Below are 26,362 nucleotides of genomic sequence, written 5' to 3' on the forward strand. Positions count from 1 at the left end.
TCAGTTCCTGAGAAAACAAGAACATGCGTCTCTGCTCTCAAATTGTAAATCCTGCTGACTACGCCAGATTGTGGCGGCACGAGGGACGTGCTCTGGGCAGCACTTGAAATGTACTATTACGCCAAACAACGCCACCCTGGGGGTTTCCCCCTGGGACCTTTTTATCTTTTAACTTCTCAACAATTCAATAAGGCACTCAAGTTCATTTTGCAATAGAGGCAGAGACAGCATGTCTGTTTACAAAAGATATTTATTAATCTCAATTTTTAAAAGTCTTAAAACTTCAACATTTAAGAAGTCACTCACGTGGGGGGCAAAAAAAGGGAACGAATCAGGGCTGAGACTTAATGGGATGGGAGAGGGGTCCAACACAAAAGGGGATCCCAGGAACACCACACGTGAAGTAAACAAAAGCAAAACAAACTCAACACAAAAGTGCAAAACACAAGAGGGACACCGCCACCAGGACACCAATCCACCACCATAGGCTCAGCACCTGAATGGGGGAAATCAGAAAAAAGCAGGTGAAAACACAAACCAAAACACAACTAATCACAAAAAAAACAAGAAATCAAAAATACTTATTTAACAAATCTCTAATGATAACACAAGATCAAAATACTTATTTAACAAATCTCTAATGATAAGACAAGATCAAAATACTTATTTAACAAATCTCTGATAACAATATCAAAATGGAACTAACAAAATTTACATCAAATGAAATTCACCTGCAACCTGCAAAGAACATAACCATAATGCTAACAAATCCAAATTACAGGTTGCCGTGAGACAAATGATTACAAAACAAAAGAAAGAAAATACAAGAAAGGGCAACTAATCACAACGAAAATAAAATGAACTCTCCCACTGTTCTCTCTCTCTCTCTCTCTCTCTCTCTCTCTCTCTCTCTCTCTCTCACACACACACACACACGTACATTAAGAAGTGACAGGATTACACCAGACAACACACAGTTCAATGCACAGAGCAACTATTCGCCCACTGCGATGCTTACACCAGAACTGGATGAAGGCTAATTATTAGCCGGCAATAGTGAGCAGCCGGAAACCAGACCGGCAGCGTTAGAGCCACGCGGCTGCGGGTGCAAATATAAATCTCAATCTCAAGTCTCAATGCAGTGTAGAGCCAAGCAGTTGTTCAGCGCAACAGTTGCGAAGCAAAGCGAACGATAAGCAGCCAAGCGACGCAGCTGTTAGAAGTTAGCAGGAAAGCAGCTAGCGGGCAATCAGTGCAGCAGTGAGGCAATTAAGCGGCGAGGCAAAGCAGCAGCGATTCCTTGCCGGTTAGTGGTTGTTATGCCACTACACAGGTATCTTTACCCTACAATAAAAGAACAGATATTAGGAACTGACGAGTGGCTGGAGGAGGAAGCTAAAATCACTGTGCTACATACCGGTCAGGCAATCACAGTCGGCACGGCGTGGAGCAACGCAATCTGTTACCTGGCAACACGGACAGCGGACAGTAAGGCAAACAACCAGCTGGAAGCAACATGCAGACAGCAGCAACACCCAAGCGAGCCGCTGAAATAAAATAACCAGAATGAAACAACAGGAGGGACAGTGTGAGACCACCGGCAGCCTACCTGCCACCAAACGAACGCGGAAGTGTAGGGCGCCCGGGAGTGACGTGACCCAGGCTCCGTCAGGCAAGTCGACAACCAGGTGCTTCCTGCCTATATTAATAAGGTACTCTTCTACAGCGAGTGGCTGGAGAGAGTCGCACAGCTGAAACCCATCAAACACTCCATACTGCTACACATATATATACAGTATATATTCATTTCAAGTCCAGTATCATCTCACACAGTGTTTCACTTTGAATATGAAAGTGCTGATTAAAAAAAGACCATGTGATTTTACTCCCCCCAATGCAAAAGAAACAACAACAAAAAAAGTGTGACCCTGGTTTGGAGTAAATAACACAGCTATAATGTACAAATCAAATTCAGCTGCGGGCCCCATAAATGTTTGGGCCGGCTCTGAAGCTAGTTAATAACAATGCAGCCACATAACGTTATGAAACACAGTGGGTTATTAAAAGACAAAATATGTTTCAATCCCTGTGTGTGACTCTGAAGGAACACTAACGTAACATAGATTAATGACATTAATGAAAACTCACCCCATAAGAAGATAGAACGTTAATAAGAGGTTACATAGCAGAAGTGACATCTGTGTCTGTCTCTGTCTGTCCCTTGTCCATCTTCATTCCACAGTGAACACATACAGCTCCACAGCAGCCGTGAGGAGACTCGCTGCCTCGGCTGCATATTAAGTCGCCATATATTTGACCATCAGCTGATTGGCCGAAAGACAAAAAAAAACAAAAGCACTGAAATGTGATATCACCACAGCCTAACTTGGAATTGAGTCACAGCGATAAAACAACCCTAATTCAAATACAAAGTTTTTGAATTAAGCATGTAGTGGCGTCTTCAAAACTTCCACTTGCACAAATTCGGAAAAAAGCGAAAATCCCTAATTTTGAAAAAAAAAAATATATATTTGTTAACTTGTTTTGTGCTGGGCTGACATGTTCCCTCTTTTGCCGTGGTGGGCCACATATCATATTGCGAAAAATTTCAGAGCTGAACATCGCAGTGTATCCACCTGGCAAGAGTTTGCGGGGAACTCATGGCAACTCAAGAGTTTATGCTGCAATCCTTGAAGTTCCACATCAAGTACAGTTTTATATGCCGTTGTGTGCGTGAAAGCAAGCATACACTCTTTATGCATGTTTATGCATGAGGCCCCAAATGTAGATACTGCTGTCCCACATAGTGAATTTGGAATGACGAGATGGAGATTATTGTAATAATTTTTAAAACTTAATTTTACCAAAAAAAAAAGTATATTAGAAATGATTTTTAACGACCGCAACGGTATTTGACACACAAAATGCGACCCATTGGTTGATTTTCTTGAAGGACATTGGGTTGGTCCAATGAAATTATCAGCCTTCTCATTCCTTCTTGCACCTCCCTTGCCCAGGCCTACAAGTGGATGCTGGAAAATGCACCAAAATTACAGATCTGATTTGCCACCACAAGTTGCACCTCAGCAGCAGGTCAGCAACAACAGAATTGGCTAGTCTGAATGAACTAATTTGAACGTCCCAACACGTTTGAGCTGGCTGTGCCAAACTGTCCATCTATTGTACACAAGTTAATGATGAAAAGTTACCCTGCCTTTTGGCCAAATTACTTGGGTTCAATACCTGCTTAGAGTAAGTACCATCACCTACCTACATGTACTTTCCTTGTTCTCTGTCCAACCACATGCTATATCGGGTTTAGGCATATTGGACACTTTGACACTCGAAAGTAAGGGTGACATTGAATGCTTGTTTTTTGTCACTCTTTGATCGAATGGAAAGAACATTTTTTACAAAACTTGACACACAAATGAATTCATAGAATTTGGCATCAAATGGGTCCCTGAATGAAAATAAAGCAGAGAGGTAAGGGAACTGCTGCGCTCCCTAAGTGGGGCAAGGGCCCTATCATGACTGAGTCCTACGAGCTGTTCTCATTATTATATCCGTGGCTTTCTGGTCTTTTTGATACGATCCTGTTACGTTTTGTCCTTGTGGAGAAAACGACTGAATAGAAAAGAGGACCCGAATGCAGAACAGGAGACAAGAGTTTAAGAAAACCAAATATTTATTAGCCTAGCTTGTACAATGGCTAATACGAATGTAATAGCAAACGTGCGAGCAGAAAACACGGACTGCAGCTGGGCGACGAAGGAGCAGCTGCTCCTCAGTGGCAAAAGTTTGTGCTTGAGTTCCCGAAGGAACGGACTCACTCGGCTTGCATGGAGACAGCGTCTCGGTTGGAGAAGACGAGACGTGTAGTTGGAACACAGGCTCAGAAGACGTAGTTGAAGCACAGGTGGAGACAGCGTCTCGGCAGGAGAAAGCGAAAGGAGAGAAAGGAGAAAGCGAGCAGGTGAGGGTGGAGTCTCGCAGGTGGACTCAATCACCAACGTCTTCTGGAAGTAGGTCAACCACGCCTCCTGCAGAGAAGAAGGAAAAACACGGAGCCGCAGGGAAAACAACAGAAATGCTTGTGGAGATGTGAGTGGAGTGTGGATCGTGACAGATCCCACTTTCACCACACAACCTTTATTATTATTTTTATGGTTTTCCCCTTCTGCTCCGTGTTTTTTTTTAAGAAGGCTGGGGATCAGCCTTCTTAAGCCAGAGCCGCCTGCTCACCAGCGTCAGATTGTTGTTCTATACCTACTGGTAAAGTCACCATATCTCCTGCTCTCCGAGAGACAAGGACCCTCGTCAGCAACTTCCTCCCTTCTCCTGGGCTTTCCGTTGCTCGATTCCACCATCGTTTACTCACCTCCTGCTCCACAAGTGACACAGATCCACGTCAGCAAATTCCTCTTTTCTCCTGGGCTCCCGTCGCTCGACTCTGCCATCGCCTTCTCATCTTCTGCTCCACGAGAAACGCGGTTCTTCACCAGCGGCTTCCCTCTTCACCTGGGATTCCCTTCGCTCGACTCTGCCGTCGTCTACTCTTCATCCACTGGGTGAGTGGCACTAATCACCTCCAGCGTCGTCTTGTCTTTGGCTCTCTCCAAGAACACCAGCTCTGAGTGAGTCTGTTCCGAGACGGAATCCGCAAACAAACTCTGACTCTCGTCCTGCTGCAACTGACCTCACCCGGCGCAGCTGCAGTATTACATACACATTCACCCATTGCTTTTTATTATCTATATATGTGTATATGTAAATAAATATTTATTCTTGATCATTTTACCCCCCTTGTTGTCTGTCTGCATTTGGGTCCTAAAACACTCTGTCAATTCTTTATTAAGAATCGTAACACATTCGTGACAAACAAAAAACTAAAACATTCATTGGGCCACGGCCTCAACTCAACAGGAAATTGGCCATTTTGAATTTGGCTTCCATCTTGCCGATTTGCACACTTTATAATTGGACAAACTCGTCATAAAAATGCATTAAAGGAAAAAATATACAGGAAACAGGAAACAGGAAGTGCCCTATAACTTCGCCATACATTGACCAATCGCCTCGGAACTTCATACATGACACAAGAGACCGAACCTGCACACGTCCACATTCTAATTCATCATCCAGGCTGTTTTCTGCACATCGATCACTGTTGGTCAAGAATAGCTTTAGTCTGTTCAGTACAAAACAGACTGCAACAAAGAATCTGGTCACCTGCATGCAAACTCAAGTGTTTTTATGCAGGTTAACCCCCTCAAATGACTGGAAGACCACGGATATAATAATGATGATCTGAAAGATAACAATAGGCTCCTCGCAAAAATTTGTGCTTGGAGCTGTTATGCACCTTACTCATTGCAAACTGCAAGCTGAAAATGTGTAAAATATTTTATATTAAATATTATTCTTTTGTATACTTATCTCAATGTGTCTGAAGCACATGCACATCACCAGTGAGGTGATATACTTCTAACCATATTACCTGAGTATTATTTTTTATAATAGTACATTGCAATAGTGTTGTGTCGGTCACATACGATTAGTTCAAAAGAACTGATCTTTTGAGTGAACGAACTGACTGGGATCACCTCATGAACTGATTTGTTTCTTTCTTAGTTCAGTTGAGCTCAGCAGGGAGCGTGGCGGAGTGAAACCGCCGCTTTCTCTGAATCACTTGTGAAGTCGTTCGCCGCTGTCACTCACTCACAAATCTTCGGCAAACGACGCCAACCAACATACGCCGAGCGGGAAGGGAGAACTGTCTGTCGCTCTCACTCACTCCTGGAGGATGTGATTCGTTCGCGCTGTCAATCACTGAACTGTTGCGGAGGAGGACGTGAATCATGTTCTAGCTCGCGCTGTGACTCACTCATCATGATTCGCGAACACAGAACTGTCACAGATTCACATCCTCAGCGAAACAGTCGTGGCACCGATGTGCTGTGTGTCTATTGTAGAATACTTCTACAGAAACAGGTGGCAATTTGGCGTCCTTTTCTCCAAGCTAACTGCTCATGTTTAGTCAAGATAAGCCACTTGTAAACAAGCGCACACACACTCACACACACACACACACACACACACACACACACACACACACACACACACACACACACACACACACTCACACACACACACACACACACACACTCACACACACACACACACACACACACACACACACACACACACAGACACACACAGACACAGACACACACCCACAACATTAAAGGTGACATAGAGTGGTCCTGTTGCACATAAAATTTATAACTAACATTTAATGTTAGTTATGGAGGTCTACTTACATATATTAACTTGTTTTTATGGTCAAAAACCTCCTAGTTTCTGTAAACTAGCCGATCTTTTCTGACAGTGTTTTTGTTTCAGAGTGAACTTTCACCCCCAGGAGACAGAGTCTTGTGATTGGCCAGTACTATCCAGCACATCCGTTCTCAGAAGCGCAGCGCCCCCCTCTGGAACGGCGGATGCACTGCTCCTCATTATCAAAACATTGTTTTAACAGTGTTTAAAAATAGCTTTGTCACGACTCCTCGCTGCAGTCCCTTTTATGACTTTAAACCGGAGTCAAATTTACAACAAAGACCTGCTGCTCTGCTCCCCCCCTCCCTTCCCTGAGCGCTACGGTATCCGCAGCTGGTCAAATGTCGTCCTCGTTGTCTTTCTCCGTGTCATCAGATGAGGTTCGTGAGGTGAGGGAGAGGGCGAGCTACCGCGGCCGTAGCAGACGAAGCGGAGATAGTGGAGGCGGGACTTCCGCTACAAGTAAAGAGACGCTTGATTTGTTCTCTCGCGTTTGCAACAGTGGCTATGCGACCGCGGCCCGCGACCATGTTATTTTAAATGACTTTTTGAAACACTACGACAATGAAACAAAGAATATTATACAGCGACTAGACAATGCAGGAGCACATAATATGTATAAAAAAGTGGATTTTGGGTAATATAAACCCATAAATACTACATATTGTCCCTTTAAGTTTTATTATTTTGTATTATCATCATCATTATTATCATTATTATAATGATGTTTTGCAATTAAACTGTACTTTTATAAAAAAAAACAAAACTTGGTAGCGAGGAGGAGTCTGTCAGGGAAGGCGTGTGCAGTCACTCACTCACTGATCCGCGAACGTACGTGCAAGTGTAGGATTATTACTGTCCATTTACACAACAGGAGTTGTAATACCTATTTATAAAGCTGTAGTCTTAGAATGTCTTTCATTTTCACTGAAACACTTGCTGTATGTACTGCAGCCCAGCAGGGGGAAACATTGCACCAATCACGGCAGCTTCATGTCAGCGTTCATTCATAGTCCTACTATGCTAAATACTGTAATATAGCCTTTTCAAAAGAATTTAGAATATAACAAATACAGATGAATTGCAATTAAATTGATCATTTGATTCAAAATGGCTGCATCACATGTTAACAGTGAAGGTTCCATTAGCTTCTGCTACTATTCATTCAACATTTTACACATTACAATACGATAAATACATTAATTAGTTTGAATAAGATAGTCAGGCAGAAAAATAAGTACAAATCTGATATCAAATAAGTAAAAATCTGATATCAGATAAGTAAAAATCTGATATCAGAGAAGTAAAAATCTGATATCAGATAAATAAAAATCTGATAAATATCTTTATATAAACATTGACTAGACTGTTCATTAAAATATTCTGTCTAAATTACGTTTTTTTTTTAGTATACTCCTTTAGTATTTCGTAAAATACACATTATTCCTTTATGTGATTTATGTGATATTTAGGGATTAAATAGATGGGTTAGTAGACCCACAGTGCTGATCTGGTTTAGGATTTTGTTAGCGTAACACGGATTTGTGTATATAATCTGTGGAACATAAACCTGAAACTGTTCATGAGAACAAAAAACATATTTAACTTGCTGGTGGAGACAGCAGTGGTTTAACAAAATCTTGTGGGCCCTGACTTAAAAAATAATCCCACTAATTTTCTCTATGACTACAATAATAGATGAAAGCAGCAACAAAATTCCACCATGTATCATTAGCTACTTGCACTCATTATTGACGTCATCAAGTGGTGGCATCTCATCCTTCTGTGGTGACCCAGACTTTTTCTCCACCTACTGCTTGTCTCGATCAACTAAATAACCAATGATTGAATGAATTCCAGACAGACACACCCTCACCTTCCATCGATATTATTTCATTTATGGTGTATTTCCATTATACAGTTCTAGCCTGGCTCGGCTCAGCTCAACTCTACTTGGTTTTTTTTTGGTTTCCATTAGGGATAGTATCTGATGCCTGGTGCTTTTTTTGGTACCTGCTCTGGCGAGGTTCCAAGCGAGCTTTGCCGAAAGTAAAATGTGATGTCGACAGACTGAAATCCTGAAAACATGCATTAATCTCCAAAATGTAGAAAATGTCAATATTTAACAGAGGAGTCTGGTGTATTTAGTGACAGCACGGAGCATGTGAGCCCAATCACAACCACGTTCAGTGGTATTTCAGATCACTTCAGAGTCTGAAGTACTGAACCATTCAGTGCTACTTACAGCCCTAGTTTTTTAACAGAATGTTGTTTTCATTTGAAATACATTTTACTGGAAACATAGTCTGCGACTCTGATGCATAATAGGGTGCAGTGATGGACAACAGCCTGGGGCTGATTTTTGGCCTAGTGCGTTAAAAAGTGTGTCTGACCAAATTTGATCAATAAAAAAGCTCAGGCCCCAACACACGAGAATCCTTTATTCAGAGCAAGCTGGAATATTGATTGAGATTGATTACATGCCATGGGACTGTCCATCAGTATATAACTGTAAATCAAGAAACTAATAATTATTTGTGGTGCAATTTTTCAGTGCTCCATCTGTGATGTGGCAGCTGTTGAACAGAGGATGTACACTAAAAAGAGATCAGACCATTTGGATCAATAAAGAGCAGATGAGGGATTCCCAGGAGAAGAGAAGGGGTGCTTTGCCATCTGGCCTGTCCAGGGTTTTAAAAAAAATAAAAAAATAATTCACAGCACATTTTCAACAGCATTAACCTTTATATCAATTTAATTTCCATGTTCTTAGTTGTTTTTCACTTGTACGACGTACACAGGAATGCAGCCGCCCTCAATTCAGCGCTCTGAAGTTTTTCCCTGACCACAACATGATACCTCACTCATGGCAGTTATTGGTGTGAGTGCTTGCACAGTGATTTCACATCACATAATGCTTCCCCGTCATGACAGTACATTAGAAAGGAAAGCTTGCAACAATACTATGGATCACATTGTGTTTCGCCATTTCTGTTAATGTCCGTTAATGTGACAGGGACAGTCAGTGCTGGTCAGTGCTGACATGACATATGCTAGTTATACACAACTAGCAAAACACATTTTTTGGTGTTGATGAGAACTACTGGTCCTGACAAGGTCGGTGTTTATGCCAGAAAAGGGTCCTAAAGAGGTAATAAATATAAGAACACATGCACACAAATGCATGCAGACTCTTTTTTTCCGCAGGACCAACCACATGTAACAAAACCTTTTTCACGGAACCTGAGATGGGACAGTGAGCTTGTTGTGGACCACCCATCTTCTGTTCACTCACTGGTGACAGATGGTCCGTGTGTGTATGTGTGTGTGTGTGTGTGTGTGTGTGTGTGTGTGTGTGTGTGTGTGTGTGTGGACACCATTAATAACCTTATACATGTCACTGCTGCCTTTTGAGTCTTCAGAAATTACACGAACAATATGTTTAAATGTTCATCACAGTTCTTCTATTAGATACTGACTGCATATTCAAACTGGTATTATACATTATTAAGCAAAGATTGTCTCAGTTTTTATCGCTGTTCCTGTTCTGTTTCACTTTGTAAACTGCTTACTCTCTCCAAACCAAACTCCACAGAGAAAATAATTCATTCTATCAACTAACTTTTAATCTAAACACACAGGAGTTGTTGATCTACTTATGCAACCAGTAAGTTCTGCTAATTTGCATGATGAACTTAGGATTCATTTTGTTTAAAAATCTTCAGGTCGGAAAAGGCAATCTAGCAGTGAGAAAAGCAGCAAACTTATCATTAGAATGTTGTAAACCTAATCATGTGACACCACTCACAGCCAATAACCTTATACATGATACTGCTGCCTCTAGTGTTTTCAGAAATATGTGAAATGACACAGCTATTGTTACATTAGCTCCTCTAATTGCATAAACAAAGATTAAAAAAGGCATTGTTACCTCTTATGTACAATTATTCCTGTAACATGGATTATCACTGGTTTATCCCACCTTTTTCACACTGTTCCTGCTGTGTGTTTCATAAAGTCTTATTGCAGCTGTTATAATTTCCAGTTTCCATGTCACATCAGCATCAAAAAGCTGTCAGAAATTATTCAGAGGTCTCAGATGAAGCTGTAATAATTTTTTTCCAATCAATTATATAAACCACATTGAATAGACAAGTTTATTTTGCCCCACATTGAATTTAATTTTTCTTTCTGGCCCCCTCCTCTATTGACATGCATCATTTATCTCAACCATAGCATCCCTGCTTTTGCACTCATCTTCTTCCCCCATGTCCCCCACTAGCCTCAGTCCTTTAATAAATCACTTACTCACCAAGCTGATACAGTCTTAGGCCTTAAAACACATGCACATCAATACACACTTAAATATCAGACAAAGTCTTTACCAGAAGAGATCAATGCAGAGAGATACATAGTAAATATGCACTCAGTGATAACAGCTATACATATTATGTTCCTCACATTGTTGGATCTTAACATAACTAGCAAAACATGACAGAAAACTTTGGATGTCGAAGAACATCATTATTGAAGTGATGCGTTCAATAGTTTTTTGGATGTGTGTATCCCTCTGCAAGCTTGAGACATAGAGGTTTGTTCTCAGTGTAAAAATTGCTACCTTTAGATTTTAGCCACCTAACAAATGAGTTCTCCAACAAGAAACTGCTGTTTGTTTCACTTTGTAAACTTATTACTCTCCCAAACCAAACTCCATTGAGAAAGTCAAAAACTTTACATCACTGCACAGGAGTCGTTGATCCACTGCTGCCTTCATGAGCAACATCTGATGTGTTATTTTGTGACTTCAGTGTTTGAAATCCTCTGTTTGGATTTACTTGAATGAGACAAAGTTACCAAACTATGCAGCAGTAGAGCAGCAGCTCCTGTGTAAAAACGCTGATTTTTATGATGAACTTCGGTGCTGAACCGTGAGTTTGAAAACTTCACTGCAGACAGACGTGCCTTTTTCTGCGCACCGCCCCTGTGCAGTGACTGTGCTTCTCCTTCTCCTGCACTGTGCGCTGCTCCTGTGCCATGAGTTTCTCCGTCTCCAAGCGGGCTGTGCAGTTTTATCCCCACATCCATATGACACATACATAATGATCTTTGTGAAGACACATTGGGGATCTGAGTAGATCTAACTAAAACGTGTTGACAGACAAGAGCACACTTTTCATTGTTTTCACTCCGTGGTCTCAATCTTTGTGTAGAAAATGCTTTAGTGCTGCAATTAAGTGACTAACAGATGCATCAGATGAGCTGATCTCTTTGTTAGCTGCTCAAAGAGAGTGAATATTCTCTGGTGTGAAGTGAATGTCGTGGGGAGTTCATAATCTAAGCTGTATGCAGCCAAGTTTCGCTTTTGCGCAAAGAGACTTTCCAGCATTTAATAGGTGCTGTTCCACCGTCACATCTTGTTGGAACTGTTTTATTGGTGTTCCAAACTGATTTTGGACAGACTCAGACAGGCGCGTGCTGGCCGCAGTTTTTGCATGTGTCATCACAACATCGTTTAAGTGGTTTTATTTTGATGGTTACCGGTGGAAACGGAAGAAAAAAAATAGGGCATCGTTAGGGCGTTCTGCCTAAAAGTATTAATTAGAGTAAGTAAGTAATTAGACGCCTTGGCTGGCTAAAATCTCTACTGCTCTGACTCTGTGGTAGCATCAGCTATTGGCTGTGGAAGCTCTGAGAGGGACAGGAAGAGACTCAACAGACTGCTCAAAAGGGCTGGCTCAGTCTTGGACTATCCCTGGACTCTATTGAGGTGGATGAGAGGAGGATGTTGGCCAAGCTGACATCAATCATGGACAACCCCTCTAACCCCCTACATGAGACTGTGGGGGCCTTAAGCAGCTCCTTCAGCAACTGACTGCTGCACTTGTGGTGCAAAAAGGAACGGTACTGCAGGTCATTCATCCCGACTATACAACTCATAACACTGCCATCTCCACCATATTGTCCCTACTGCCTGTACACCAGTGCATTATCCTTATCCATCCATTATCTACCGTTTGCCAGTCGATCACAGGGCATCTTTATCCATTGTCATAATATTTATAATTTGTATTCTTACTGAGACTGTAAACAGTTTACTCACAATATTTGTTTACACATCTACGTGCAACATGCAATATTTCTCTAGTTTTTCATTCAGTGCGTCTTATCTTAAACCCAGAACTACTCCTTTAGCAACACATAATTAGTTACTTCATGCACACAATAATTACAGTGAACTCCATTAAGAGAAAGTGAAATGCGGGATGATTTCTTTTGCCGCAGGTACATGGAGACTGTAAACAAAGTAAACTTCACAAACAACTCTGCCAATGCTCTAAATCAACCTGTTCTCAGATTGTATGAGGTGACATGTATAGTCATGATCTGAGCACAAGCAGTACATGATGTGCTCTGGATTTTTTGCGACCAAACTGTATTGCCTCAGGTGTCGGCCTGTCCCAACAGTGGCTCTCCTCTGCTTATGCATGAAGACAGCAGTGTTTGTGAGGAGAGAAACACTTTGTTTCCACAAGCTGTGTTGTGACACTCAACATTCAGGGTTTTAAAACACAGCAATGAAGCATTGATGTATCTAAATTAGGATATGGATAAGAGAATAGATGAAGGATTTGGGGATTAAATATCATCAACTTGTAATTGCACGAATGCCAGTGGGGATCTCAGGCTTGGCTGTCAGGCAGAATATAAATGCCAGTAAACCACATAACAAATTGTTGATTTACTCAAAATGTAATTTGTCCGTGTAATTTAAATTTAACAAGCTGATCGGCAAGAACTTCACAGAGTATGATTAAAGCTAAAGAGATGACCTTGATGACAATTACCTTGTAATTACCAGAAAGCTTGGCACAACCTTATTTCTGAGGCTCTGGTTAAAGTTTGGGTGAAAGCTGTAGATCAGGGGTCACCAACCTTTTTGAGTCAGAGAGCTACCTTAAGGGTAAAAAATAATATGGAGGGCTACCATATAATATTTTTTTGTTTGTTTACCATTTAAATGATTAATATTATGCATTCAACTGCATACACATTCCTTCCAGTGCTTACTCCTAACGATAACCAGTTTTTATAAACAATATCAAAGATATTTTACTGACAGATCATACGGATACATGCAAGTGAGGTGAAGTGAAGTGAGCCCGCGGGCACCGTATTGGCTGCCCGCGGGCTACCAGGTGCCCGCGGGCACCACGTTGGTGACCCCTGCTGTAGATCATAACTTCTGTTGACTTCTGTTGTTTGATGTTAATATTCTGCCCCTTTGTCTTTGTGAACAGAAACAATGTAACTTTATTGTTTGCTGCATCAGACCTGACTGTGGGAGTAATTGAGTGTATACAACAGCAGAGCAGGTGGGGAAAAAGCTTTTATCTTGTCAAACTGCTGAATGACTACCGAGTAGCAGAAATTCACTTCTGCAACTTTTTTGTGGATGCATCTTTGTTTAAAAAAATAAAAAAATGAACAAAAATAGACAGAAGACAGAACACAGGACATGAAGACTCAACAAGGTACACACAAGGAACATTTCAAAATGATATGGGAACAAAAACGAAAAGTGATTTTTCAGTGACGTTTAATTTAGCACAGATCAGTATTCACACTGGATATTCTTTTTAATGCAACCCTCCCCATCAGGGCTGGGGTCAATTTAGAGTGTTCAATGAACAATGGAAGAGCAATGGGTATTGGATATTAGAGCCCCCCCTCCCCCCCCCCCCCCTCTCTCTCTCTCTCGCACTCTCTCTGTGTGTGGGCGTGGAGTGGGAGACGGCTTCCTCCGAGCTGAGCGCTCGTGTCATTTGAGTCCAGCAAAGCGCAGAGCGAAACATGCAGTGGTCCAATAATAATTTGAGCAGCAGCGTCTTTTTCCTTTGACTGAGCACACACACTCTCTCTCACGTGTGCGCGCGCGCAGCTGCAACAGCTCCCGAACTCAGCGCAAACCAGCTGTGACACACACTTGGTCTCGAAGAAGACATTTCGGAGAGTTGAGACAAACAAACAAACAAATTGAAGACGTGGTGATGTTTCCTCCAGGCCGGAATCACTGAGAGATTGCGTCACATCCACACTCTGTGACAGTCGTGGGAAGATGCCGTGGACTTTCAGGATGAACTCCGCTCTCATAGCAATGATCCTCGGAGTGGTGAGTCCAGTGGCTCTTACGTAACCTCAGCGTGTTCAGTGCTTCTCTGAAACTTGAGGGAATCCTTTGCATGTTTATGCGTGTTTATTGCGCCACCGCGCACACAGCCAGACGAAGCAGGTTTAGGAGTGTTTTTTTTTTCTAAAAAAAGGGGAAAAAAAGCTAGTTTTCTTCCATCCAGTGCCGGCCTGAGCCTTTATGTGGGGCAATCGTCAGAATTACATGTTAAAATGGTCACTTATTTTTTATGTGTTTAAGTTTGAACTCTCAAGGGAAATCAAGTACAAAACAGACTGTGGTATATTTGCTTCCTGTGGATTTATGTGGCCCAGCTCAGTCTAGCGCAAGTCCCAGTACTGTACTCTGACAAAGGGGTTGGGAACCCCTAATCTATACTTTATGATAGGATGTGGTCAGTTTAGGCTGTAGGTGTGGTGTCCAGACTAGGGCTGAACAATTCATTGTTTTCAAATCAAAGTTTGGATCAATGCAATTTGCAAAGGCTGCATTTTTTTTATTCTTATTATTATTGTAAAACAATATGTGCCCATCACCTTTTCACAAAAAAAAAAGTAATACCTGCCTGACATTTACTGACCAGGTTTTTTCTTCATGACTGCTTATATCCCATGTCTTCTTTGACGGACCACACCTGTAAATGCTCTGTGAGAGGTTTTTAAAGCAAGCGTTGTGTCTTTGCACCTGTCTACGACAGCCATTCAGGTTGTTACTCTATAGCTCCAGTTGCTGGATGTGTAGTTCCACCCTTCTCAGTTACACGTGGCTCTTCAGACACAGGACAATACCAATGTCAGAGTAGGCTCAGTGAAAGGAGCTCGCCATGAGGATCTCAGTGATTTGTTGAAACCAAGCCCTGGTCAAATCAGAGCAGAGAGGACATGAAAACTCTGCAGAGCCACAGGAGGTCATTATCCCAATGACTTATCATCGATTTCCAGTGTCTTTTATCTCATAGGGTCCAAATTTTTTACCACTACAAGCTCCTGACAGCAGTTGTCATATCTGTGAAGGGATCAGTGTAGAGCAGTGTAGAGTCATTGGAAGATATAAAACTCAATGTATTATTTGTTGCATAAATTACATGGAAATGAACAAATCAACTCTAACCCTGTACCAAGTAGGACTGAACAATTAATTGCACAAATATCACACAGTAGTAATTTAAAACATGTTTTTTTGAATGGAAATGAGAATAATAATGTGAAAATTACCATTCTCTATGGTATAGCAAATCATATAGCAATTGCAGTTCCTGTCAAAATAATCGCAATTAGATAGTGACCCAAACTGCCGTCACCAGGAGGCGCTGTTTTCGAAATTGAATATTTTCATATAGACATGTTCAAGAAGGGTCTCTGGTCTCACAAGTTTAAGTTTCAGGTGGATACAGCAAACCCTGTTGGATGAGAATGAAAAAACTGTAATTGTAATACTATCTGCTGTCACCAGGGGGCGCTGTATTTGAAATTGAATATTTTCATATAGATGTCTTTCCCATGGGGCATGGGAAAGGCCTCTAAAATGCGATTCATTTGGCGGAAAAAATAATAATAAGAATAATAATAATCCCTACAGTTTTCAAGAGGGTTCTAGCACAGTCATGCTCGAAGTAAACTACTTGTGTAGTATAGTAATATAACTAAATCAGTAACTATTAAGCCTCCTTCCAAGAGTCTTTACCGTTGGTTGTGGTGTACACACCATGGATGTATAATATGAACTGGATAGAGCACCGCCCCTTCGCTTCCGTTCATTCCTATGAAGCTGCTCACCCAGCGCATATGCCAAAAAAGTTTTTGACTTCCGCGTTTATTTCCGGGTTATGGGGCCCATAGAGCATGCGCAGTAGTGTCACTACCATCATTCCTCTTGGCTATGTGAACGAGCCGTCCGCGTTATCGACTTGCTCGGCGCGTACATGAACAGCGAAAGGCATGATGGGAGTACGCTAATGACGTGTGCTAGCGGATTTCATGAATACCGGCGTCACGTTAACTTCGGCTTTTAACCATGGATTTGTAAATAAATGCAAAATCAACGATAGCGAAGTGAATATAGTGAAGCTGAAAAGTACAATGACGGAGTTAAAGATTAAAACGATCAATAAAAATTAACACAGTGATAAAGTGCAGCATGTCAGTCTGCTCTCCTCAATGAACCCACAAAGCAGCTCGTTAATCGATAATACGTTTGAAAATAAATGTTAATGAGCGCCGAATAAACTACTAAAACCTACTTTGTCATAATATTTTAAAAATGTAAACGAAACCCCCTCATTGTCTTCATTTATTCACATTTCTCATGAAGTTTTCATGTCGTTCGGTTCACTGACAGCAGCGCTGTTCCCGAGACGCCTCATGACCGCGCTTTGCTGTGCTCGTACACAGCTGTGACGTCACTCTGAGAAATACGATTTGTCTGGGCTTTTTATGGCCTTTAGGAATGTTTTTCAAACATGAAACTCCATGAATTAAAAATATAGAATATAAAGATTTATAAAAGCCCATGTCCATGTCTCGATGTGTTATGTGGACACTTTTACACGCGTCTCTTTTACTATTGCGGTCAATGGGAAAATTGCTTTTTGGGCTCCATGGGATTTTTTGTTGCAGTTACCCACAGTGGCCACCATGCAAAATTTGTCTTCAAGGCAGAGGGGGCGGTGCTCTATCCAGTTCATATTATACATCCATGGTGTACACATGCATGCAGGGAAAGGTGAAAAAATAACTTTATTAGTCACAAAGGAAAATGTTTTACCATCATATTCAAGGGTACAGTTTAAAATAAACAAGGAGCCCATCTAAAATGTGTTGTGGGGGAGTCTGGTAAAGAGGAGCAGACACTGGATGGTGTGAAGATTTTCTCCAAGACTTGATTAAACCATGCTTCTGTAAAGGACAAGGAACACAATTACTCATAAAATATGAATGAAAATTTTACTATTTTCCAGGAAAACAGGCTATAGGCTATGAATAACATTAGATGAAAATGACCGGGGCAAGAAAACATTGTCTAGTGACTTCTTGAACAAACATGAATAACAATAAAACATTTGAATAACACTGACATTCTCCTACTTTGACAACATTGTTGCTTTACTGCCGACAACTATATCACACATGCTATCAGCAGAAATAGAGTGGACTATTAGCGTCAGGCTTACCTCTCAGTGACGTCTTCCTGCTGGCAATGGAGACCTTGAATGCATTGCATTCTGGAAGTTGTTGTCATTTGTGTATATGAGTGAAAAAAAAATGTTCTGCCTTTCTCAGGCAAGAAGGCACTTTCTTCAAATATTATTTCACATTTCTACTATATAGGTGACCCAGTGTTAATAGACATTCTTGAAATAGGTCACACAGGACAAGGACTTTCATAAAACATTAGTTGACAGGTTGTGAATAAATTGGGATAGTGTTCAAATGGGTTTGTCTTGAGAATGAGAATGTCAACAAACCCATTTGGCCTGGTGTTTCGGATGGTACTCAAATGCAACAAATGCAACTGGCTGCTGTCCAGACTACTGAAGTGTTGCTAATGATGCACAGAGGAGTGAAATGTCACTCTCTGCTCAGGGCATTAGTACTAGTGCTGCAGCTAAGGATTATTCTTAGAACTGATTTGTCAATTATTTTCATAATTTAATCTGTAGAGCAAAACTATAAATTCAAACCATTGGCAATGATGTCACACATAAGCTTCATATGACTCCTCTCATATAGCCCGATGACATTCCTGCACTGCACACAGGAACTGGTACGTTTTACATCAGCACAGATAAGAGGCAACAGCAACATTGTGCTAGTAGTGGGACGATTACAAAGAAGCGCCTTAAAATTCTAAAAACAATAGCAACAAGACTTCTGTTCTTGAAGACGCTTCTGAATCTTTTGTAATTTTTAACAGATTTTTCCTGTTTTCCAATAAAACAATGAAATGCTAGTAGATTTATAGATACAGGGTGGCCGCGGGTCCTTGAAAAGTTAAATTAGTTAGTTAAATTAATTTAGCTTACAATAAGCCCTTAAAAAGTATTAAATTGTCTTAAATTCAGATTGCATGGGTCTTAAATATTTGTGTGTCATGTCACCGCAAAAATGCGGTCAATCTGTTCTGCTAGTTCGAATATTGTTTTTTTTCCATTTGCTGCTGCGTTGTCTATGGGCTGGTTCAGAGGCTGTAATGGTACACACCAGTACAGTGTATTATAACAGTGCCATTATCGTTGCTTGTTTATTTATATTTTAAATAGATTTATTTTATACACCACAGATTTTTCTATACTGGGGAACAAGGGCGCATGCTCCTCCATGTAAACACTTGTGCAGGTGCCGATTGAAACCCAAGTCACACTATCAAGTGCGTCCTTATTACAGTTACATTGTTCTTGTCAAAAAAAAATGTATATTTAGGGTTGCACCGATAATTTGGCGGTCAAAACAGAGCGAGTACACTGTGGAACAGCAACTATTAAACGCTGGAAAGTATCTGTGCAAAAGCGAAACTTGGCTGCATACAGAGCAGATTATGAACTCCCCGCCATATTCACTTCACAGCAGAGAACATTCTCTCTCTTTGAGCAGTTAACTAAAGACATCAGCTCATCTGATGCATCTGTTATTCCCTTAATTACAGTGCTAAAGCGTCTTCTACATAAATATTGAGACCACGGAGTAAAAATGATGAAAAGTGTGCTCTGCTCTTCAGAGTCTGTCACCACGTTTTACTCAGATCTACTCGGATCACCTGCACAACATTGTGACTGTACTCCATCCTAGTCATAAAGATCATTATTTTTATGTGGGGATAAAACACGTAGAGAAATTATCCAGTCTACTTTGGAAGAGACCGCTTGGAGATGCAGAAGCGACGAACGACGCAGGAGAGGGAGAAGAGAACAGCGCAGGGGCGGTGCGCAGAAATAAAAGGGCCATTGAGGTAGATGAGGCAGATGAGGGGGCACTACCACTTTTTTATTTATAATAATAATAAATAAATTTCATGACACTCAAGGTCGCGTTGTTGATTTATTTGACTTTTAAATGTAACCATTGCATGGCTTGGTTTAAGATTCACTGGCCGATTACTTAATTAGTATTTAAGTGAAAAAATTGATATTATTTATTTAATTTCAAGAGTGTGTCTTTTTGTAAGACTCTATAGTTGGCGTTTAAGTGTTGTTAATAAATGTCTCACAATAATGCCGTGGGCCGCCCTTGGGCTGCCCAAGAGGTCCTACCACCGGGCTTAGCAGGTTTTCTGGGGGAAACCCTGGTACGCACCGTTGGGTGACAAGTGAAAGACGAGACCCAATCACTGCCGCTGATAGAATCTGGGTCTCGTCTTCAACTTGTCACTAGCCTACTGCGAAGCGTCTACAGGTGGCAGGCAGCATTGATTAACCACTCGGCAACATGGAAAAGTGCAAGTTTAATCACAAATGGCTTGAAAATAATGATTATTCTTGGTTGAGGTCGGTGCCTGGCAGCGCGTATGAAGCTAGCTGCATCATATGTTGTAAAAGTTTTCCACTTTTGATTAGTGGTGCAACGGATCATCATTGATCCGTGATCCGTTCGGATCAATTATTTCGGTTTGGCACACGCATGATCCGCGGATTGATATATGAAAAAAAAAACTTGTGCGCATGTTCAGTCCACACACAACGTGGTCATGGCGAGCGGAGGAACGGAGGAGCTTGAACGACGCGTCATTTAAATCCCCTGTTTTGGGGGAAAACCGTGACAGTGTGTAGGCACTGTGGCACAAGAAAGCCATATTTGAAGCGACATCACCCCGGTGTTTCACTGACATGAGTGAAAACAAAAGCTGCTCAACAACCGCTTATCACCGCAGCATTTAAGCAGCCCCTTGCTGCACAATCCGACCGGGCTAAAGCTATCACAAACGCTATTGGTGTATTGGTTTATAGGTGCAGACATGAGGCCATATTCAGTTGTGCAAAACGAGGGCTTTGGACACAGGCTGAAAGTGCTTGAGCCACGTTACAACATCCCGTCGCGCACCTACTTCAGTGATCTTTATGAGCAGGAGAAGAAAAAAGTTGTGGATGAACTATCCCGAGCACCGTCTGTTGCGCTCACAATAGAAGTCCGGTGCTGCAGACACGCCCCCTCTATGAGAGTCACACAGGCACTCATCTTGTGCAGGTACTGACATAGGCAGTGGAGGAATGGAAGATAAAGAGGTGCACTACTAATATCCCAGTCACAACTGATAATGCCAAAAAATAAATAAATAAAATACAATACAAATAAATGCAGTGAATGAGGCAGATAGGGTGCTTTGCACGTGTAGTGCATTTGAAAAGGAAGGAGATATACCTTTTGATGTTGCAACTTTAAGTTGTTTTTCATTAATTGTGTTGAAAAAGAAAATATTAGGCCTTGTGCACTTTAAGTTGATTTTATATATTTTAATTTAATAATTTAAAAGTGTTAATAAATGAAAAGAAAAAACTTATGTTAATTTTAGTGCTGTCAAACAAGTAAAATATTTAATCGCGATTAATCGCATTAATGTCATAGTTAACTCATGATTCATTGCAATTAATCGCACATTTTTATCTATTCTAAATGTCCCTTGATTTCTTTTTGTACCATTTATTTTTTCCTCATTTTAATACTCTTATCAAGATAGAAAAGTGGATCGGCTTTCTTTGTGTAAATGTTTTATTTTATTGAAAACAATCTGAGCAAACAGGGCAGTACAAAATGATAAATAAGGTGCACATTTCAGGTAAACGAGGACTAAGCAACACAAAATGAAATTGTGAGTGCAGGTTCTAGGACACAGCCTTAAGTGCAGTTCAACCATGGCTTAAAGAAGTTTGCTGTGAACAGTCAGGCCTCTTGTTTCAGAATGAATGAACAGTAACAGTTACACTTACCAATAAAAGGTAAGCCTACAACTACTTTGCTTTCAGCCAGCTACTCAAACAGAGAGTCAGGCCTCTGATTTCAAAATGAACAGTAACAGTTAGGTTACCCATAAAAGGTAGGCCTACAACTACTTTGCTTTCAGCCAGCTACTCAAACAGAGAGTCAGGCCTCTGATTTCAAAATGAACAGTAACGGTTAGGTTACCTATAAAAGGTAGGCCTAAAACTACTTTGCTTTCAGCCAGCTACTCAAACAGACGAGCCTGTTGACATTTTCAGACGAGAGTGAACCTCGCTTCTTTTGCACAACATGGCCAGACACGGAAAACAACCTCTCTGAAGGTACTGATGTTGCCGGTGCTGCTAGGTACTTGCGTGCCAGGTGGGCCATTTTGCTGTGTGCTCCTTCGTGGGTGGACCACCATTCCTGGGGACACTGACCCATGTCAGCAAGCGGCTCAGCTTTGTAGCCCTCCAAACATTGTTCAACACTGTGCATGAGAGTTGGCTTCTTTGCAGGAGGCTCAGGCGTGACTTGGTCTGGCTGTGGAGGCCTCTCCCTTTCCATCTCCTGGAGCAAGGCATGGATCAAACCCCACACCTCAGCCCTGTCAGCTTTATTCAGACACCTTAACACAAGTACAGGTGCAGGGCAGGTATAACACAATTGTGACAATACCCCTAGCTCTACAGTGCTAAATACAACGTAAAGAACCTGAAAAAACAAGCACACTGAGAGAAAAACAATTCTGAGAATGTGGAACAGTGTAAGAAAGATTGAAGCATGGCAATCTGACCTTGGGTCAAGTGCTGCAGCGATTTTCAGCCATGCGAGATTGGTCTTTTCTTTGTGAACCTCCAGGTCTGCCGCAAATGTTTGTTTGAACTTTATCAGGTAGGCTGGGTCGTCCTCAGTGACCTCCATCACTCAGGACAGATGACAGAGTGCTGGCAGCACTGCTGAGCAGGACACATACATCTCTCCTCCGAGATGTTCAGAGACATACCTGCAATAATACAGAGAAGAACTTCAGTGGGGAACTAGTAAAACCTACTGTAATTCACAAAATGTTCTCTCACACACCCCCCCACACACACACAATCTCTCTCGCTCTCACTCTCACTCACTCACACACCAATCTTTCTCACATGCACAATCCCCCAATCATTAACATTACTGTTCTGACCCATACTTCTACTTTGACTATTGACTATTTTAACAAACAGATAGACACACATCACAGATACAAAATTAATTACCTGCAATGCTCCAGCACAGCCTCGAGCTTCTTTAGTTTCTCCAGCTCAGCAGCTGTTGGCATAGCAATGTTGGTTGTGTGCAGGGCCAGTGCAGCTCTCAGAGGTACAGCATTCCGTTGAACACGCTTGATCATTTCCAGGGTACTGTTCCATCTAGTCGAAACCTCCTGTGCGAGTGACTCTTTCTTCCGATGATGCGCGACTTGTTGCTTCTCGAGCTCCGCTTGGTTTGCTGGGCTATGCTTAAAATGTCCCACAACTCTTCTGCACTTTGCCAATGCACTATCAAACGGGCTGTTGGTTAGAGAAACCGTGACGCCTTGGTGCACTCTGTGCGCAATGCACGGCATGTGTTCAAAGAGGAGCTGCCTGGTCACTGCAATCATATTGCGCGCACTATCCGTTGTCAGTGAGACAACTTTGTGTTCGATGTCCCACTCTCCAGCTACTTTCATAAAGTGCTCTGCAACAGCGTTAGCAAAGTCCCTCTCTTCTGTCTTCATAACAGTCAAACATATGACCGAAGGTTCCACTGTGGATCAAAGAAATGGGCTGTGACACTGAGGTAGTTGTGATTACGGAGGGACGTCCAGTAATCACCAGTGAGGGCGACTGTTTTTCTCTTGTCCAACTCCTGCTGTACCTTAGCCTTCTCCGTTTCGTGCAACTTTTCAACGTGGCTTGTAATGGTGGCTCTCGAAGGCAATTCATAGGTCCAGTCGTTGGATGCGATGCAAATGATATCAGCTAGACCCTCGTCCACCACAACATTAATTGGCCTACACGCAGTAGCCACCCATTTAGCTATGGCTGCAATAAGTTTGTTCTTAGTTTTGGTATCCATGTTTTTCTGGCGGAAATCATCCATTGTTGCACGGCTATGCCGAGGAGGCGGAGAGTTAGCATCAGCCGTATGCTTGGCCGTCAGGGGGTATTTAAGACTTGATGTGCTTCGATGGTATCTTAATTCACACCCACAAAAGACACAAATTACTTTTGTCCTATCAAGCGAACCATTTGGCAAATGTTTAAATTAAAACTTTCCGTTCAAAAGTTCAATGTCGCGAGTTGTTGAAATATCATGTGAAAAAACTACAGTTTGCGAGGCCAAAAAGTGCGTTATTGTCACAATAAAAAAATTGACGCCGTTAAAAGGGGTTTGCGCTAACTCCGTTAATAACGCGTTTAACTGACAGCACTAGTTAATTTGCCTATTTTATGTATGTATCTATTGTATATTTTTATATATATATATTTTTTTTTGCTGATCCGAAAAATTATCCGATCCGTGACTCTGATCCGAGGAACAATCCGAACCGTGAGTTTTTTGATCCGTTGCACCCCTACTTTTGATGATTCCCATTGTAAGTTTGTTCTTAAATTTCATTTAGAGGTGGTATTAAAAGGTTGTAAAAAGTCTTAAATTTTACTTGTTTATACCTGTAGACACCCTGAGATATTTTCCGTAATTTTAGGTTTTATGTTTAAAATTACAGTTAATTAACCATAATGTCAGAATACATTACACAGTTTTTTTAATGAAAATGTATTGTATTTAACTGTAATTTTACATACAATTTTCTGTATTTTATAACAGGTTTATTACCATTTTCCATAAGACAATGTAATAACTGTAAATTAACAGATACTAGCAGTAATTTAAAGATTTACCTTCAGAATTGCATGCTGAGTAGGGAACAGTGTCGACACGGCTGTCTGTTCTTGCTACAGCTATAGGTTCATGCAGATCTCGCATTGCAAGTCTTTTTTGAAGACAACTCTCATTATTTACTTCATTCACTTTGTGCAATCAGACTAGGCAGATTCAAATTTCAAAGTTGGCGCCTATTTCCAGTTTGCTTCGTCCCGCCTATAACGACCAACCTGCATGGCATCAGGTTCGAAGTGGGAATGTCATGAGTAGGGATGAGACTTTTTTTCGACAAAACGACCGGCAATTGACAACCAACAAAGTTAAGGAAGTTGAGCATGAAAAGGTGAGCCTGCTGTCAAGGCTCCCTGCAGTCTCAGATGGTGTGCATGTTGAGGAGGATGAGTCACAGGCCTGTTTTTGGGAATGGAATAGCTGGTGGCAGGTTGGTAAGGTAACACTATGGAGCTTCGGCCACTGTCCATGGTGCTCAAAGGCTGGTTTGCAGGATGAGTGTGTGGCCAGTCACCTGTAGCGTTAGCCTACATGGTGACAACAGTAGTTCTGTCAAGTGGCTGTGCGTGTGTGTTTTGTAGTGCGGCCTGGTGAGTGCGGCCTGGTGAGTGCGTGCGTGCAAGCTTGCACTTATGTTTAGGGCTGGAGGCACTGTTGGATGGGTGTTGTTGAACACGAGGGCTACACAAATAATAATGATATTATTATTATTAATAATAATAATAATAATAATGATCTTTATTCAGAACACCTTTCATGCTCGACTGCAGCCCAAAGTGCTTTCAATCAATCAATCAATCAATCTTTATTTATATAGCCCACAGTTTACAAAACATAGTTTGTCTCACGGGACTTCACAGGGTTGGTAACATCCTCTGTCCTTAGACCTTCGACCAGGGTAAGGAAAAACTACCAGGGAAAAAAAAACCCTTGTAAAATGGAAAAAGGGTAGAAACCTTAGGGAGAACCACAGGTGAGGGATCCACTCCCTGGACGGACAGACGTGCAGTAGATGTTACCCAAAACGTACAATACACAATGACAAGAATAAAAAGTGAAAAAGTCTTTAAATGCCAGGATCGTCTGGATCACTGGGTTTATCACAGCCTGTAGTGAAGACTGTTGTGGTCAGAGACTTGAGGATGACGGAGTCTTCTTTCCTGTCCTGACCTCATGTCGTTCACTGGTGTCAGCAGAACTGTAAGAGATTAAAATCAGTTAGAAATGTGCTATATGTAGATTTATGTGCTACATCTCATGGGGGTACATCGGGTAAGTGGTGAGGGATGAAAAATCGAGGACGGGGTAGAGAAAGTGCGGCTCGTGCAAAGTCTGTGTGCTCATTCTAAGTGCATGATGGGAAATTCCCCCAGCAGTCTAAGCCTATGGCAGCATAAGATAGACTATTCTAATCAGGACTACCTGATCTAGCTTCGACTATAGGCTATGTTAAAAAGGTAGGTTTTCAGTCTCACCTTAATGGCAGAGACCGAGTCAGACTGTCTGACTGAAAGCGGAAGTTGGACACAGGAGGGGAGCCTGGTAGCTAAATGTTCTACCACCGATTCTACTTCTAGTTATTTTAGGAATAACCAGTAGACCTGAGTTCAAGGAGCGCAGCGGTCTATTCGGTTGATATAAAGTGATTAAGTCACAAATGTAAGAAGGTGCCTGATTGTTCAGGGCCTTGTATGTAAGTAGAAGTATTTTAAAATCGATTCTACTTTTCACTGGGAGCCAGTGAAGAGAAGCCAGGACAGGAGTTATATGGTCACGTCGTCTGGTTCGAGTCAGTATCCGTGCTGCTGCGTTCTGGACCAGTTGAAGGCTTCTCAGGGACTTACTAGGACATCCAGACAGTAAGGAGTTACAGTAATCCAGCCTAGAGGTTATAAAGGCGTGGATAAGTTTCTCAGAGTCTTGTCTTGATATAATATTTCTAATTGTCTTGATGTTGCGAAGGTGGAAGAAGGCTGTTCTACATATATGCTTAATATGTTCA

General features: G+C 41.6%; 1 protein-coding gene across 1 annotated transcript in view; it reads left to right on the forward strand.

The window, feature by feature from the left end:
- Nucleotides 1-1,566: 1,566 nt before the first annotated feature.
- ngfrb (nerve growth factor receptor b) overlaps nt 1,567-26,362 on the forward strand; it is a gene marked incomplete at both ends in the record, with an annotated part of 120,677 nt that continues 95,881 nt past the window's right edge. Inside the window, 4 exons of the mRNA XM_083905506.1 lie at nt 1,567-1,672; nt 3,822-4,104; nt 4,203-4,571; nt 14,446-14,509. Of these exons, the coding sequence (XP_083761632.1) occupies nt 1,567-1,672; nt 3,822-4,104; nt 4,203-4,571; nt 14,446-14,509 (822 nt within the window). The remainder of the gene's footprint in view (nt 1,673-3,821; nt 4,105-4,202; nt 4,572-14,445; nt 14,510-26,362) is intronic.

This window comes from Microchirus variegatus (genome assembly GCF_963457635.1).
Source record: "Microchirus variegatus genome assembly, chromosome: 2".
NCBI classification, from domain to species: domain Eukaryota; kingdom Metazoa; phylum Chordata; class Actinopteri; order Pleuronectiformes; family Soleidae; genus Microchirus; species Microchirus variegatus.